This window comes from Dendropsophus ebraccatus, chromosome 10 (genome assembly GCF_027789765.1).
Source record: "Dendropsophus ebraccatus isolate aDenEbr1 chromosome 10, aDenEbr1.pat, whole genome shotgun sequence".
In the NCBI taxonomy this organism is placed as follows: domain Eukaryota; kingdom Metazoa; phylum Chordata; class Amphibia; order Anura; family Hylidae; genus Dendropsophus; species Dendropsophus ebraccatus.
The window spans coordinates 5,666,969-5,683,587 of record NC_091463.1 but is presented as its reverse complement, the minus strand read 5'-3'; the positions used below and the strand labels follow the sequence as shown (position 1 = coordinate 5,683,587).

At 46.8% G+C, this 16,619-nt stretch overlaps 2 protein-coding genes across 3 annotated transcripts in view; both read right to left on the bottom strand.

The window, feature by feature from the left end:
• Positions 1 to 9,105, bottom strand: part of PRDM12 (PR/SET domain 12) — a 43,531-nt gene extending 34,426 nt beyond the window's left edge. The window contains exons 1-2 of the mRNA XM_069942912.1: positions 9,063 to 9,105; positions 7,953 to 8,012 (exon numbers count right to left, since the gene is read on the bottom strand). Coding sequence (XP_069799013.1) covers positions 7,953 to 8,012; positions 9,063 to 9,105 — 103 coding nt within the window. The remainder of the gene's footprint in view (positions 1 to 7,952; positions 8,013 to 9,062) is intronic.
• Positions 9,106 to 13,188: 4,083 nt separating this feature from the next.
• The window catches only part of FUBP3 (far upstream element binding protein 3), a 37,856-nt gene continuing 34,425 nt past the window's right edge, over positions 13,189 to 16,619 (bottom strand). For both annotated transcript variants that reach the window (XM_069985787.1, XM_069985788.1), the window contains exons 16-18: positions 15,403 to 15,474; positions 15,188 to 15,315; positions 13,189 to 14,925 (exon numbers count right to left, since the gene is read on the bottom strand). In XM_069985787.1, the coding sequence (XP_069841888.1) occupies positions 14,917 to 14,925; positions 15,188 to 15,315; positions 15,403 to 15,474 (209 nt within the window). In that variant the 3' untranslated portion in view covers positions 13,189 to 14,916. The remainder of the gene's footprint in view (positions 14,926 to 15,187; positions 15,316 to 15,402; positions 15,475 to 16,619) is intronic.

Genomic DNA, 16,619 nt, shown 5'->3' with positions numbered 1-16,619 from the left:
TGTCACGCTGGGGGTTGTAGTGTCTCTTCGCTCATCACGTTTCAGTGTCACGCTGGGGGTTGTAGTGTCTCTTCGCTCATCATGTTTCGGTGTCACGCTGGGGGTTGTAGTGTCTCTTTGCTCATCATGTTTCTGTGTCAGGCTGAGGGTTGTAGTGTCTCTGCTCATCACGTTTCGGTGTCACGCTGGGGGTTGTAGTGTCTTTGCTCATCATGTTTCGGTGTCACGCTGGGGGTTGTAGTGTCTCTTTGCTCATCATGTTTCGGTGTCACGCTGGGGGTTGTAGTGTCTCTTTGCTCATCATGTTTCGGTGTCACGCTGGGGGTTGTAGTGTCCTTGCTCATCACATTTCAGTGTCACGCTGGGGGTTGTAGTGTCTTTGCTCATCATGTTTCGTGTCACGCTGGGAGTTGTAGTGTCTTTGCTCATCATGTTTCGGTGTCACGCTGGGGGTTGTAGTGTCTTTGCTCATCATAATTCGGTGTCACGCTGGGGGTTGTAGTGTCTCTTTGCTCATCATGTTTCGGTGTCACGCTGGGGGTTGTAGTGTCCTTGCTCATCACATTTCAGTGTCACGCTAGGGGTTGTAGTGTCTTTGCTCATCACGTTTCGGTGTCACGCTGGGGGTTGTAGTGTCTCTTTGCTCATCATGTTTCGGTGTCACGCTGGGGGTTGTAGTGTCTCCCCCGCTCATCATGTTTCGGTGTCACGCTGGGGGTTGTAGTGTCTCTTCGCTCATCATGTTTCAGGGTCACACTAGGGGTTGTAGTGTCTTTGCTCATCATGTTTCGGTGTCACGATGGGGGCTGTAGTGTCTCTTTGCTCATCATGTTTCGGTGTCACGCTGGGGGTTGTAGTGTCTCTTCGCTTATCATGTTTCGGTGTCACGCTGGGGGTTGTAGTGTCTCTTTGCTCATCATGTTTTGGTGTCACGCTGGAGGTTGTAGTGTCTCTTTGCTCATCATGTTTCGGTGTCACGCTGGGGTTGTAGTGTCCTCGCTCATCACATTTCGGTGTCACGCTGGGGGTTGTAGTGTCTCTTCGCTCATCACGTTTCAGTGTCACGCTGGGGGTTGTAGTGTCTCTTCGCTCATCATGTTTCAGTGTCACGCTGGGGGTTGTAGTGTCTCTTTGCTCATCATGTTTCTGTGTCAGGCTGAGGGTTGTAGTGTCTCTGCTCATCACGTTTCGGTGTCACGCTGGGGGTTGTAGTGTCTCTTTGCTCATCATGTTTCGGTGTCACGCTGGGGGTTGTAGTGTCCTTGCTCATCACATTTCAGTGTCACGCTGGGGGTTGTAGTGTCTTTGCTCATCATGTTTCGGTGTCACGCTGGGGGTTGTAGTGTCTTTGCTCATCATGTTTCGGTGTCACGCTGGGGGTTGTAGTGTCTCTTTGCTCATCATGTTTCGGTGTCACGCTGGGGGTTGTAGTGTCTTTGCTCATGATGTTTCGGTGTCACGCTGAGGGTTGTAGTGTCTTTGCTCATCATGTTTCGGTGTCACGCTGGGGGTTGTAGTGTCTCTTTGCTCATCATGTTTCGGTGTCACGCTGGGGGTTGTAGTGTCCTTGCTCATCACATTTCAGTGTCACGCTGGGGGTTGTAGTGTCTTTGCTCATCATGTTTCGGTGTCACGCTGGGGGTTGTAGTGTCTCTTTGCTCATCATGTTTCGGTGTCACGCTGGGGGTTGTAGTGTCTTTGCTCATCATGTTTCAATGTCACGATGGGGGCTGTAGTGTCTCTTTGCTCATCATGTTTCGGTGTCACGCTGGGGGTTGTAGTGTCTCTTCGCTTATCATGTTTCGGTGTCACGCTGGGGGTTGTAGTGTCTCTTTGCTCATCATGTTTTGGTGTCACGCTGGAGGTTGTAGTGTCTCTTTGCTCATCATGTTTCGGTGTCACGCTGGGGGTTGTAGTGTCCTCGCTCATCACATTTCGGTGTCACGCTGGGGGTTGTAGTGTCTCTTCGCTCATCACGTTCAGTGTCACGCTGGGGGTTGTAGTGTCTCTTCGCTCATCATGTTTCGGTGTCACGCTGGGGGTTGTAGTGTCTCTTTGCTCATCATGTTTCTGTGTCAGGCTGAGGGTTGTAGTGTCTCTGCTCATCACGTTTCGGTGTCACGCTGGGGGTTGTAGTGTCTCTTTGCTCATCATGTTTCGGTGTCACGCTGGGGGTTGTAGTGTCCTTGCTCATCACATTTCAGTGTCACGCTGGGGGTTGTAGTGTCTTTGCTCATCATGTTTCGGTGTCACGCTGGGGGTTGTAGTGTCTCTTTGCTCATCATGTTTCGGTGTCACGCTGGGGGTTGTAGTGTCTTTGCTCATGATGTTTCGGTGTCACGCTGAGGGTTGTAGTGTCTTTGCTCATCATGTTTCGGTGTCACGCTGGGGGTTGTAGTGTCTCTTTGCTCATCATGTTTCGGTGTCACGCTGGGGGTTGTAGTGTCCTTGCTCATCACATTTCAGTGTCACGCTGGGGGTTGTAGTGTCTTTGCTCATCATGTTTCGGTGTCACGCTGGGGGTTGTAGTGTCTCTTTGCTCATCATGTTTCGGTGTCACGCTGGGGGTTGTAGTGTCTCTTTGCTCATCATGTTTCGGTGTCACGCTGGGGGTTGTAGTGTCTCCCCCGCTCATCATGTTTCGGTGTCACGCTGGGGGTTGTAGTGTCCTTGCTCATCACATTTCGGTGTCACGCTGGGGGTTGTAGTGTCTCTTTGCTCATCATGTTTCTGTGTCAGGCTGAGGGTTGTAGTGTCTCTGCTCATCACGTTTCGGTGTCACGCTGGGGGTTGTAGTGTCTCTTTGCTCATCATGTTTCGGTGTCACGCTGGGGGTTGTAGTGTCCTTGCTCATCACATTTCATTGTCACGCTGGGGGTTGTAGTGTCTTTGCTCATCATGTTTCGGTGTCACGCTGGGGGTTGTAGTGTCTTTGCTCATCATGTTTCGGTGTCACGCTGGGGGTTGTAGTGTCTCTTTGCTCATCATGTTTCGGTGTCACGCTGGGGGTTGTAGTGTCTTTGCTCATCATGTTTCGGTGTCACGCTGAGGGTTGTAGTGTCTTTGCTCATCATGTTTCGGTGTCACGCTGGGGGTTGTAGTGTCTCTTTGCTCATCATGTTTCGGTGTCACGCTGGGGGTTGTAGTGTCTCTGCTCATCATGTTTCGGTGTCACGCTGGGGGTTGTAGTGTCCTTGCTCATCACATTTCAGTGTCACGCTGGGGGTTGTAGTGTCTCTTTGCTCATCATGTTTCGGTGTCACGCTGGGGGTTGTAGTGTCTCTTTGCTCATCATGTTTCGGTGTCACGCTGGGGGTTGTAGTGTCTCTCCCGCTCATCATGTTTCGGTGTCACGCTGGGGGTTGTAGTGTCCTTGCTCATCACATTTTGGTGTCATTCTGGTGGTTTTAGTGTCTCCCCCGCTCATCATGTTTCGGTGCCACGCTGGGGCTTGTAGTGTCTCCCCCGCTCATCATGTTTCGGTGTCACGCTGGGGGTTGTAGTGTCTCTTTGCTCATCATGTTTCGGTGTCACGCTGGGGCTTGTAGTGTCTCCCCCGCTCATCATGTTTCGGTGTCACGCTGGGGGTTGTAGTGTCTCCCCCGCTCATCATGTTTCGGTGTCACGCTGGGGGTTGTAGTGTCTCCCCCGCTCATCATGTTTCGGTGTCACGCTGGGGGTTGTAGTGTCTCCCCCGCTCATCATGTTTCGGTGTCACGCTGGGGCTTGTAGTGTCTCCCCGCTCATCATGTTTCGGTGTCACGCTGGGGGTTGTAGTGTCTCCCCCGCTCATCATGTTTCGGTGTCACGCTGGGGGTTGTAGTGTCTCCCCCGCTCATCATGTTTCGGTGTCACGCTGGGGGTTGTAGTGTCTCCCCCCGCTCATCATGTTTCGGTGTCACGCTGGGGGTTGTAGTGTCTCTTTGCTCATCATGTTTCGGTGTCACGCTGGGGCTTGTAGTGTCTCCCCCGCTCATCATGTTTTGGTGTCACGCTGGGGGTTGTAGTGTCTCCCCCGCTCATCATGTTTCGGTGTCACGCTGGGGCTTGTAGTGTCTCCCCCGCTCATCATGTTTCGGTGTCACGCTGGGGCTTGTAGTGTCTCTTTGCTCATCATGTTTCGGTGTCACGCTGGGGGTTGTAGTGTCTCCCCCGCTCATCATGTTTCGGTGTCACGCTGGGGGTTGTAGTGTCTCCCCCGCTCATCATGTTTCGGTGTCACGCTGGGGGTTGTAGTGTCTCCCCCGCTCATCATGTTTCGGTGTCACGCTGGGGGTTGTAGTGTCTCCCCCGCTCATCATGTTTTGGTGTCACGCTGGGGCTTGTAGTGTCTCCCCCGCTCATCATGTTTCGGTGTCACGCTGGGGGTTGTAGTGTCTCCCCCGCTCATCATGTTTCGGTGTCACGCTGGGGCTTGTAGTGTCTCCCCCGCTCATCATGTTTCGGTGTCACGCTGGGGCTTGTAGTGTCTCTTTGCTCATCATGTTTCGGTGTCACACTGAGGGTTGTAGTGTCTCTCCCGCTCATCATGTTTCGGTGTCACGCTGGGGGTTGTAGTGTCTCCCCCGCTCATCATGTTTCGGTGTCACGCTGGGGCTTGTAGTGTCTCCCCCGCTCATCATGTTTCGGTGTCACGCTGGGGGTTGTAGTGTCTCCCCCGCTCATCATGTTTTGGTGTCACGCTGGGGCTTGTAGTGTCTCCCCCGCTCATCATGTTTCGGTGTCACGCTGGGGGTTGTAGTGTCTCCCCCGCTCATCATGTTTCGGTGTCACGCTGGGGGTTGTAGTGTCTCCCCCGCTCATCATGTTTCGGTGTCACGCTGGGGCTTGTAGTGTCTCCCCCGCTCATCATGTTTCGGTGTCACGCTGGGGGTTGTAGTGTCTCTTTGCTCATCATGTTTCGGTGTCACGCTGGGGTTTGTAGTGTCTCCCCCGCTCATCATGTTTCGGTGTCACGCTGGGGGTTGTAGTGTCTCCCCCGCTCCTCATGTTTCGGTGTCACGCTGGGGCTTGTAGTGTCTCCCCCGCTCATCATGTTTCGGTGTCACGCTGGGGCTTGTAGTGTCTCTTTGCTCATCATGTTTCGGTGTCACGCTGGGGGTTGTAGTGTCTCCCCCGCTCATCATGTTTCGGTGTCACGCTGGGGGTTGTAGTGTCTTCCCCGCTCATCATGTTTCAGTGTCACGCTGGGGCTTGTAGTGTCTTCCCCGCTCATCATGTTTCGGTGTCATGCTGGGGGTTGTAGTGTCTCTTTGCTCATCATGTTTCGGTGTCACGCTGGGAGTTGTAGTGTCTCCCCCGCTCATCATGTTTCGGTGTCACGCTGGGGCTTGTAGTGTCTCCCCCGCTCATCATGTTTCGGTGTCACGCTGGGGCTTGTAGTGTCTCCCCCGCTCGCTGTCTGGGGCTCGGCATGTTAGGAGTCTTGTGCAGAGAAGCTTAATATCCAGAATGAAAGGAGAAGACAAGGATTCCTGCAGATTGTGATGTGTCCAGCCGGGTCCCTGACGAGGAGCTGACACCCGGCACAATGGCCGAGGAGCCGCACCTGCACCGGATTAGGACCACGGTGACCCCGACACATTATTAACGAGGATCTAATATCTGACATGATGAGATCCATCACTTCACATTACACGCCGGCCATGATGGGAGCTGTAGTGCCCCGCTCCGCTGACATACAGGGGAGGGGGGGGTGGACAGACCGTATCACATGGGAAAAGGTGAGATACGCAACTAGGCAGACAGTATCCCACATGATAAGCTGAGATACAGCAGTAAGTATCACACAGGATAGAGTTACAAACACAGATCAGCACCCAGTATCACACACAATAGGTTTAGATACAGTAGTGGACAGACAGTATCACAGGCTTAGATACAACATCTCAGCATGTGATATAATACAACAGGCTGAGATACACCTCCTCAGCATGTGATATAATACAACAGGCTGAGATACAACATCTCAGCATGTGATATAATACAACAGGCTGAGATACACCTCCTCAGCATGTGATATAATACAACAGGCTGAGATACACCTCCTCAGCATGTGATATAATACAACAGGCTGAGATACACCTCCTCAGCATGTGATATAATACAACAGGCTGAGATACACCTCCTCAGCATGTGATATAATACAACAGGCTGAGATACAACATCTCAGCATGTGATATAATACAACAGGCTGAGATACACCTCCTCAGCATGTGATATAATACAACAGGCTGAGATACACCTCCTCAGCATGTGATATAATACAACAGGCTGAGATACACCTCCTCAGCATGTGATATAATACAACAGGCTGAGATACACCTCCTCAGCAGATGATACAACAGGACAATGGTCCCTTTATCAGTCCGTAATTGCAGATACATTTATGGAACTTGTGAATACGGCATCTCAGCAGATGATATAATACCTAACCGGCTTAGATACACTGCCTGAGCATATGGTATAACACACAGGCATAGATACACCGCCCCAGCAGCTTAGATACCCCGGGCAGCATGTAGCTGGGAGTTATATAGACATAGTATTATTGTACGCAGAGATGGTTTCAGCCGCAGACAGGGTTAGATACACCGCCCCAGCAGCTTAGATACCCCGGGCAGGCAGCATGTAGCTGGGAGTTATATAGACATAGTATTATTGTACGCAGAGATGGTTTCAGCCGCAGACAGGGTTAGATACAGCGCCCCAACAGCTTAGATACCCCGGGCAGGCAGCATGTAGCTGGGAGTTATATAGACATAGTATTATTGTACGCAGAGATGGTTTCAGCCGCAGACAGGGTTAGATACACCGCCCCAGCAGCTTAGATACCCCGGGCAGCATGTAGCTGGGAGTTATATAGACATAGTATTATTGTACGCAGAGATGGTTTCAGCCGCAGACAGGGTTAGATACACCGCCCCAGCAGCTTAGATACCCCGGGCAGGCAGCATGTAGCTGGGAGTTATATAGACATAGTATTATTGTACGCAGAGATGGTTTCAGCCGCAGACAGGGTTAGATACACCGCTCCAGCAGCTTAGATACCCCGGGCAGGCAGCATGTAGCTGGGAGTTATATAGACATAGTATTATTGTACGCAGAGATGGTTTCAGCCGCAGACAGGCTCGGGATGCGCAGGTGGAGTAGAGATGGATGCTTAGTGCCGCGGGCCCCGTGGACTGACAGCCATCGAGCGGCTGAGACAGCCTGTAATGCTGAGTATCGGGATGGGAATTGAAAGTGCAGAATTACAGCAAACATTTCCTTGTAATTCATCCTCGGAGCTCTGTGCCAAGATCACATTTGGCCGGTCCGGGGGGGTAATTGAGCCGTAATGAACCCTGAGGTGTCCCGTAATTGAGGACTGAGCATTGCGCACCGTGCCAAAACCATAAATGTCTAAGAATTTGCGGGCGGATGCAATCTCGTATCTATCTGTAAGTACAGCTCAGCGCCAATCCCTGTGGTATTCCAGACTATGAATTATAGAAATCCTTCATTAAGACTCTTAAGCTTTTATCCAGGGTGGGGCGGACGGGCGGGGGCAGATACGGCTACGACCCACTCCTGACTATCGTGCGCTCATCTATTAGGATGGTACTTGGGCGTCTGGTTGGCGCCTCCATTACCCGCCATCAGTGGCCATTTTTATAGTCAAGGAGGGGTGTACGACCAATGGAGAAGTAGGACGGCTCGCGTTGTGGATCGGATGGAGCCTATAGAGGGGCTCTTGTTTTTTTAGTCGCCCCTGTGGCCTCATAATGTACAATGATAGATGACGCTTTGTGCTTGGCGCCATAATTATTTACTTTGCAATTTGTACAACACGTAATTGTAAATCTATAAAATGGCCGACACATGATGGCGTCAGCCATATTATATCTCCAGCAATACTCAGTAGAGGTATATCATCTATGATGTCTGTGATAATGGACGCCGCCTCTCACCAGACCTTCTCAGCCAATCAGGATGTCCTGTACGGAAATCGGTGGAGATACTATGGCCGCCTCATCATCACAAGTATAGGACTTCGCCATAGAAGGAAGGTGTTACCCATAGCAACCCAGGTCACTGCTTTTATTTCTTCAGTGCTGCTTAGTGACCAATCGGAATCCGGCTTTGATTTCCTTTTGTGCTGGTTAGAACAACAAGCCTGATTGGTTGCTATGGGCAACACCTCAACCTGTCCAGAGACAGTGAAAGCAGCTGATTGGTTGCTATGGGCAACACCTCAACCTGTCCAGAGACAGTGAAAGCAGCTGATTGGTTGCTATAGGTGACAGCTCAGCCTGTCCGGAGAAAGCAGCTGATTGGTTGCTATAGGTGACAGCTCAGCCTGTCCGGAGAAAGCAGCTGATTGGTTGCTATAGGTGACAGCTCAGCCTGTCCGGAGAAAGCAGCTGATTGGTTGCTATAGATGACACTAAGGGTCCGTTTACAAACAGATTATCTGACAGATTTTTGTAGCCAAAACCAGAAATGGATTTGAAAAAAAGAGAAATCTCAGTCTTTCCTTTATGACCTGTTCCCTGTTTATAGTCCATTCCTGGCTTTGGCTGCAAAAATCTGTCAGATAATCTGTGTAAACGGACCCTAAGGATATTTATCTAGAAGAAATTTATTACAAGTTACACATCACTTAAAACCATGTGGCGCACCTTAGTCTTAGAGGTGGGTGTCCTGGGGGGGATGGGGGGGGGGGGGGTTAGGGTACTATTACACAAAGCGATTTTACGACGATTAACGATAAACAATCTAAAACGACCGCTATGGCGAACAACCTGAAATAGTTCACCCAATTACACGGACCGATGATCGTTACTTATGATCATTCTCGCTGTCATCTTGTCGTCCCTATTGTGTTCATCGCTACTGTGAACGACGTCCAAATTCTATTAAACGACTAATTTCTTATTGGTCATTTAATCGTTGCCTGCTATTACACTAAATAATTATCGTTAAAGTCTGAACGGTCTTTCGAACAATAATAGTCCGATGTAATAGGCCCCCTACTGTACTATAGACATTATACGAGCACCTACCAGATGGTCACTCACCATCATCCCTCACAGGAGGACGGGTACATGAATCAGCAACCATCGTGAGACGTCTACAGAATCTGGATGAGAAAAGATTCAAGAGGACGACAAAAAACTTCTAGAAAGAGGAAGAAATTACTGGAACTAGAAACAGAGGTAAAAATATCAAATACTGATACTATCTATCTATAAATCTATCTATAAATCTATCTCCTATCTATCTATAAATCTTGAGAAAGGTCTCGAGATGAGACTGAAACGTTGCACTTGCTTTTTGATGTACCAATAAATACCACAACTTTTTTTCACTATACGGATGTGCCGCAAAATTCTTGGATTTATCTATCAATCTATCTATCTCCTATCTATCTCCTATCTATCTATCTATCTATCTCCTATCTATCTCCTATCTATCTATCTATCTCCTATCTATCTCCTATCTATCTATCATCTATCTCCCATCTATCTATCTCCTATCTATCTATCTATCTATCTATCTATCTATCTATCTATCTATCTCCTATCTATCTATCTCCTATCTATCTATCTCTATCTCCTATCTATCTATCTCCTATCTATCTCCTATCTATCTATCTATCTCCTATCTATCTATCGCCTATCTATCTATCGCCTATCTATCTATCTCCTATGTATCTATCTATCTCCTATCTATCTATCTATCTATCTATCTCCTATGTATGTATCTATCTATCTATCTCCTATCTATCTATCATCTATCCATCTATCTCCTATGTATCTATCTATCATCTATCTCCTATCTATCTATCTCCTATCTATCTATCTATCTATCTATCTATCTATCTATCTCCTATCTATCTCCTATCTATCTATCTATCTCCTATCTATCTCCTATCTATCTATCATCTATCTCCCATCTATCTATCTCCTATCTATCTATCTATCTATCTATCTATCTATCTATCTATCTATCTATCTATCTATCTCCTATCTATCTATCTCCTATCTATCTATCTCTATCTCCTATCTATCTATCTCCTATCTATCTCCTATCTATCTATCTATCTCCTATCTATCTATCGCCTATCTATCTATCGCCTATCTATCTCCTATGTATCTATCTATCTCCTATCTATCTATCTATCTATCTATCTATCTATCTATCTCCTATGTATCTATCTATCATCTATCTCCTATCTATCTATCTATCTATCTATCTATCTATCTCCTATCTCCTATCTATCTATCTATCTATCTATCTATCTATCTATCATCTATCTCCTATCTATCTCCTATGTATCTATCTATCTATCTATCTCCTATGTATCTATCTATCTATCATCTATCCATCTATCTCCTATCTATCTATCTCCTATGTATCTATCTATCTATCTCCTATCTATCTATCTATCTATCTATCTATCTATCTATCTATCTATCTATCTATCTCCTATGTATCTATCTATCATCTATCCATCTATCTCCTATGTATCTATCTATCATCTATCTCCTATCTATCTATCAATCTCCTATCTATCTATCTATCTATCTATCTCATATCTATCAATCTATCTATCTATGACCTATGGATCTATAGCTGTAACTGTATGATCACACAGTTCTCTCTATGATCATAGAGATGAGTGCAGGGAGGGGATAGAGAGGACTGTGCAGCTGTAACTGTATGATCATAGAGATGAGTACAGGGAGGGGATAGAGAGGACTGTGCAGCTGTAACTGTATGATCATAGAGATGAGTACAGGGAGGGGATGGAGAGGACTGTGCAGCTGTAACTGTATGATCATAGAGATGAGTACAGGGAGGGGATGGAGAGGACTGTGCAGCTGTAACTGTATGACCACACAGTTCTCTCTATACACACCTTCTGCCCCCGTTCATTGCCTCTATTCCAGACTGGGTCACTGGTGCTGGCTAAGCAGCCGGTGACTGTGACTGACGGGGACAGGGGCGTAGCAAGCACCTAGAAGGCGGTCCATGTTGGGGGCGCTCTGGGGGGCGGGGAAATAGGCTAACAAAAGTAACTGGCAGGAAGTGGCAGAACACCACACCAGCGTGACAGGCAGAGGTTAAACAGCTTTCCCACCCACCCTCCCTAATGTTTTTCTGTTGAAGAAGTTTATTTGTTTGTATGTGTTTATTTACTGTTAATACTGTTGTCACAGCTTGGCGCTGGGGGGGGACCTTGCAGAGGAGGAAGGAGAAGCATCGGCGAGGCACCCGGCAGAACAACTAAGACATGCCCACCGCCGGAGAGGTGGCCTGGCATTCCGGTGTCCTCGCCAGGAAGGCGACAGCGCAAGGTCCTATCCTCACATTACACAAATATGTTTTAAAGTTTAAAATAGTTTTAAGAAAATTAAAAAAGCTGTGGCCTACCCCCACGCATTTATAAAGAACAAACAGTTGTCAGTGTGTAATTAAGTAGCATAAGTTGGGATTACTCCATTTCAGAGGCAAGATAGCCAAGGTGCAATGGGATGCCGGCAGTCCAATGTGTTGAACACATCCCTGGTGCCACATACTAGAAATACTCTATGGTTGTTGGAGGCCCCATGTTACTGCCATGTAACAGAGTTTTCCCTTACAGGAAAGTCACCCAGCTTTCCCTGAGCAGATGTAACCAAGATGGTTCCAGGACCCGCACGGACGGGACCCATATATGCGGCTACCTGAGCCATTTCTAATAGATTTTTCTTTTTTTTTTTTTTTGCGCTGGAAAACAAAGAGTGAAATGGAAGTGAAAGCGTCCAGTAGTGACGGGAAGAGCGGCGGATAATGGAGCATTAGCCCACACTCCCTCACCGTCCCCAAAGCCCATTTATTAGTGACAGCGAAGATCACAGCAACCTGCAAAGATAGATATATGTAAGGAAGGGGTGAAGAGGTGACATCATGGGGGGGCAAGGGGTACGCCTCCCATCTCCGCAACCCTGGGGGGCAGGGGGTACGACTCCGATCACTGCAAGCCTGGGGGGCAGGGGGTACGCCTCCCATCTCCGCAACCCTGGGGGGCAGAGGGTACGCCTCCCATCTCCGCAACCCTGGGGGGCAGGGGGTATGGCTACGATCACTGCAACCCTGGGGGGCAGAGGGTACGCCTCCCATCTACGCAACCCTGAGGGGCAGGGGGTACGCCTCCCCTCTACGCAACCCTGGGGGGCAGGGGGTACGCCTCCCATCTCCGCAACCCTGGGGGGCAGGGGGTACGCCTCCCATCTCCGCAACCCTGGGGGGCAGGGGGTACGCCTCCCATCTCCGCAAACCCTGGGTGGCAGGGGGTACGGATTCAATCTCCGCAACCCTGTGGGGCAGAGAGAAATGACATTTATCAGGGGGAGAATTTTTTAGCTGTTCGGTAACTATATATTATATATCGCATCCACTTTACTGATATTTTTGATTTGAAAGGGCTCATAGTAGGGGCACATTACAGATTTTGCTATGAATCATGGCAGTACCTAAAAAACTCAAATATGGGAGCACAAACATAGGAGCAGAAGTAATTGGGTTTAGTATGATCATAGAGATGAGCGCAGGGAGGGGATAGAGAGGACTGTGCTGTGGTGGGGCAGGAATCTGTTACAGCCCCCTCCTCCATGAATAACAAAGCAAAGACAAATACCCCTGGACCCCGATTAGTCAGACCAAAGAAAATTATTGGATTGGTTTGATCAAATTCTATACGAACGTCTGGTTTTTAATGTAGCGGAGGAGCATTAGTATCAACCCTGGGCGCAATGTGCAGCCATTTCTGTCCTCCAGGCTTGTGCAAAGTAAGATATTGCAGACTCCCCTCCCTCTATTCTTTATTTGGAGCCATTTTAAAAGGAACGAGCCCATTAATCCCCCCGCCCCTCGTGTTCTGAAGATCTCAATGACACCAGTGTAAACTGTACGACTTATTACGGCGTCTGCGTCAATTATTGTTTCTTTTCATTTCTTTACCGTCGGCCTAAAATTCTATTTTAATTACCACAATACAAAAGGCTAAAAAGTCTGTCACCCGGGCAACAGATGACTTCAGCGCACGCGGCAGGATGCGGGTAGAACAGGAGTTCTATATACAAGCACAGGCTGACAAAGCGCCAGGCGGAGACGTTTTATCCAGGTATTATTTGTTTTTCATGAAGAAATGAGACAGTGGACGTTTTCAGCCACAAGCAGCCTTGTGGCCTTTTTATTATATAGAGTGTAAAATGCAATTGTCAGATAAGACATCTCTGTAACATACGGAACATCAGCCAAGTGGGATCGCTTTAAAGAGTTAAACATTTTAGGAATAAAGGGAAAAAAAGAAAAAGGAAAAGTCAACCCCCAACTTCCAAAAACAAAAAGAACGGAATGTTCCCAAGAATTAAATCCTAATTCACACACACAAAATTAGCTCAAATTCCGTTTTTTTTTCATCTCCAAAAGTCGTCTGTACAAGAAAAAAAAAAAAGAAAAAAAAAAACTACAAACATTGAAAATCATCTCCCTTTTATTAAATCAAACGCGTTGATGTTTAGCACATACTGTGGTTAATACTAGGCTTTTATTTTCTAGGATAAATTTGACAATTACATAAGAAAATATTTAAAACAAACAAAAAACCAAAAAGCCGACATGAACAAACCCTGGAGATAAAAAATAGTTATTACGATTCTTTTTTTTTTTTTTTTACGCTTTTTCCATACTGTTAAAGGTTCCACAGTGTTTGCATTAAAGATTCTTACAAGTTGAAACTTTTTTTTTTTCATATTAAAAATAATAGTATTTATTTCTGACTGCACAAAAAGTAAATTTCTGTAATAGCTTGGAAGTCTGATATACAGAGGCATCTTCAGAAGTGATAAACATTGCTTTATAAAATGCCCCCCACCCCCGTCCTGCCGGCCGGACCCCCATCACATTGCACCGCGACGTGTTACGCGGCCGCCTGGAAGGACGGGGGGGCGGGGGTTTAACAATCATAATTTTTATTTTATATTAACCCTTCAAAACCCTAGGTATTGTACAAAGCCTACAAAAATGACCCTGCTCCCCCTCCCCCTTTACCCCCGACACACAATACTTGTCTCAAGAAATAGATTCAAATAGTTGCTTTTTTTTTTGTTGTTTCTCCTACATCAAGCGATCATTTCCAAGTAACAGAGCGATACTAAAAAAATAACAAAAAAAATAGGCAATAAAATCAAATACAGTCATAATACCAGAAAATTATAGACGTAAAACATTTAATGAATTTACAGTTAAGAATATTTAAATACACATTTAAAAAATTCAGGAACTGTGTACAGAATTCTCATCATCATCATCGTCGTCGCGTGTCGCTGCGTCATCTGATAGACACAACGATACAAAAAATAAAAATAAAAAAAAAGACTTGAGACAAATATGTTGCAAAATCAGCACCAAAAAAAGGGGGGGCAGGGGCCGCACAGTGGAGGAGGAGACACAAGGAGATTGAGAGTTTTTTTTTTTTTTTTTATGTTTTATATTTTCTTTTTTTTCTTCAATATAATCTGATCTGTTCCAAAAAAAAAAAAAAAAAAAAAAAAAAAAAAGAATGCGCGGTAACACTTATTTTTGTTTCAAGGGTAAGAAATGTAAAAAAAAAATAAAATAAAATTATAAGTAAAATGAATAAAAATCCTCCCAGCACATTTATATCTTTAGTATATTATAGAATCCTGATTCTTAGCAAAGTTCAGTATAGATTTAACCCTATATCATCACTAGTGTTTTACAAACAGAGAGAGAGAAAAAAAAAAATAGTCTTCATCAAAACAATATGCAAATCTAGAAACCGGTTACAAATTAAAGGATCTTCTGCAATGATTCCAAGGGAAAAACAAAAAAAAAAAATTAAAAACTGCCGGGATTATTGTTCTACTGCTCCTGCAAGAGACAAGAGAAAGAGAAATCAGCACACGATGGAACAGGGACTACAACTCCCATCATGCACTGGGTGCAACAGCTGGAGAGACAAAGGATTGGGAACATACTGGTAGGGGATGATGGGAGTTGTAGTTTTACATTAGATAGAAAGCCATTGTATGGGGACACCATGTGCGCGGTGCTATAAAGGCATGATGGGAGTTGTTCTCAGTGTTGGTCAGATTCAGGGCTCTGGCAGGCAGACTGGTCACATGACCCTTACCTGGCTGTGGGTTTGCGTCTGTCCCAATGACTGTCCATAGTAAGCGGCTTGCTGTCGGTAATACTCGGCCCAGGCCATGGTGTAGTCGGGCTGGGAGCTTGGCTGAGACGAGGCGCTGGCTGCCTGATCTGAAATCATCCACAACAATCATCACACACATCACCATAGAGAGGATGGAAGTAGGAGGCAGCGCTCCCAGCAGCCGCTATACTCACTCTGCTTCTTGTAGTACTCCTCCCACGCCTTGCTGTAATCCGGCTGCGCGTTCTGCTGCTGACTCTGCTGACCTGAGGAGCGACACAACACGGGCGTCAGCAGATGGAGCGGAATACAGGGCAGCCCCTCCCCCCCAACCATACATCACACATACAGGAGGGGCACAGTATAATCACACATACAGGAGCAGCACAGTATAATCACACATACGGGAGGAGCACAGTATAATCACACATACAGGAGGAGCACAGTATAATCACACATACAGGAGGAGGAGCAGCACAGTATAATCACACATACAGGAGGGGCACAGTATAATCACACATACAGGAGCAGCACAGTATAATCACACATACGGGAGGAGGAGCAGCACAGTATAATCACACATACAGGAGCAGCACAGTATAATCACACATACAGGAGCACAGTATAATCACACATACAGGAGGAGGAGCAGCACAGTATAATCACACATACAGGAGCAGCACAGTATAATCACACATACAGGAGCAGCACAGTATAATCACACATACAGGAGGAGCACAGTATAATCACACATACAGGAGGAGGAGCAGCACAGTATAATCACACATACAGGAGCAGCACAGTATAATCACACATACAGGAGCAGCACAGTATAATCACACATACAGGAGCAGCACAGTATAATCACACATACAGGAGGAGGAGCAGCACAGTATAATCACACATACAGGAGGAGGAGCAGCACAGTATAATCACACATACAGGAGGAGCACAGTATAATCACACATACAGGAGCAGCACAGTATAATCACACATACAGGAGGAGGAGCACAGTATAATCACACATACAGGAGGAGGAGCACAGTATAATCACACATACAGGAGGAGCACAGTATAATCACACATACAGGAGCAGCACAGTATAATCACACATACAGGAGGAGCACAGTATAATCACACATACGGGAGGAGGAGCAGCACAGTATAATCACACATACAGGAGCAGCACAGTATAATCACACATACAGGAGCAGCACAGTATAATCACACATACAGGAGGAGGAGCAGCACAGTATAATCACACATACAGGAGGAGGAGCAGCACAGTATAATCACACATACAGGAGGAGCACAGTATAATCACACATACAGGAGCAGCACAGTATAATCACACATACAGGAGGAGGAGCACAGTATAATCACACATACAGAAGGGGCACAGTATAATCAC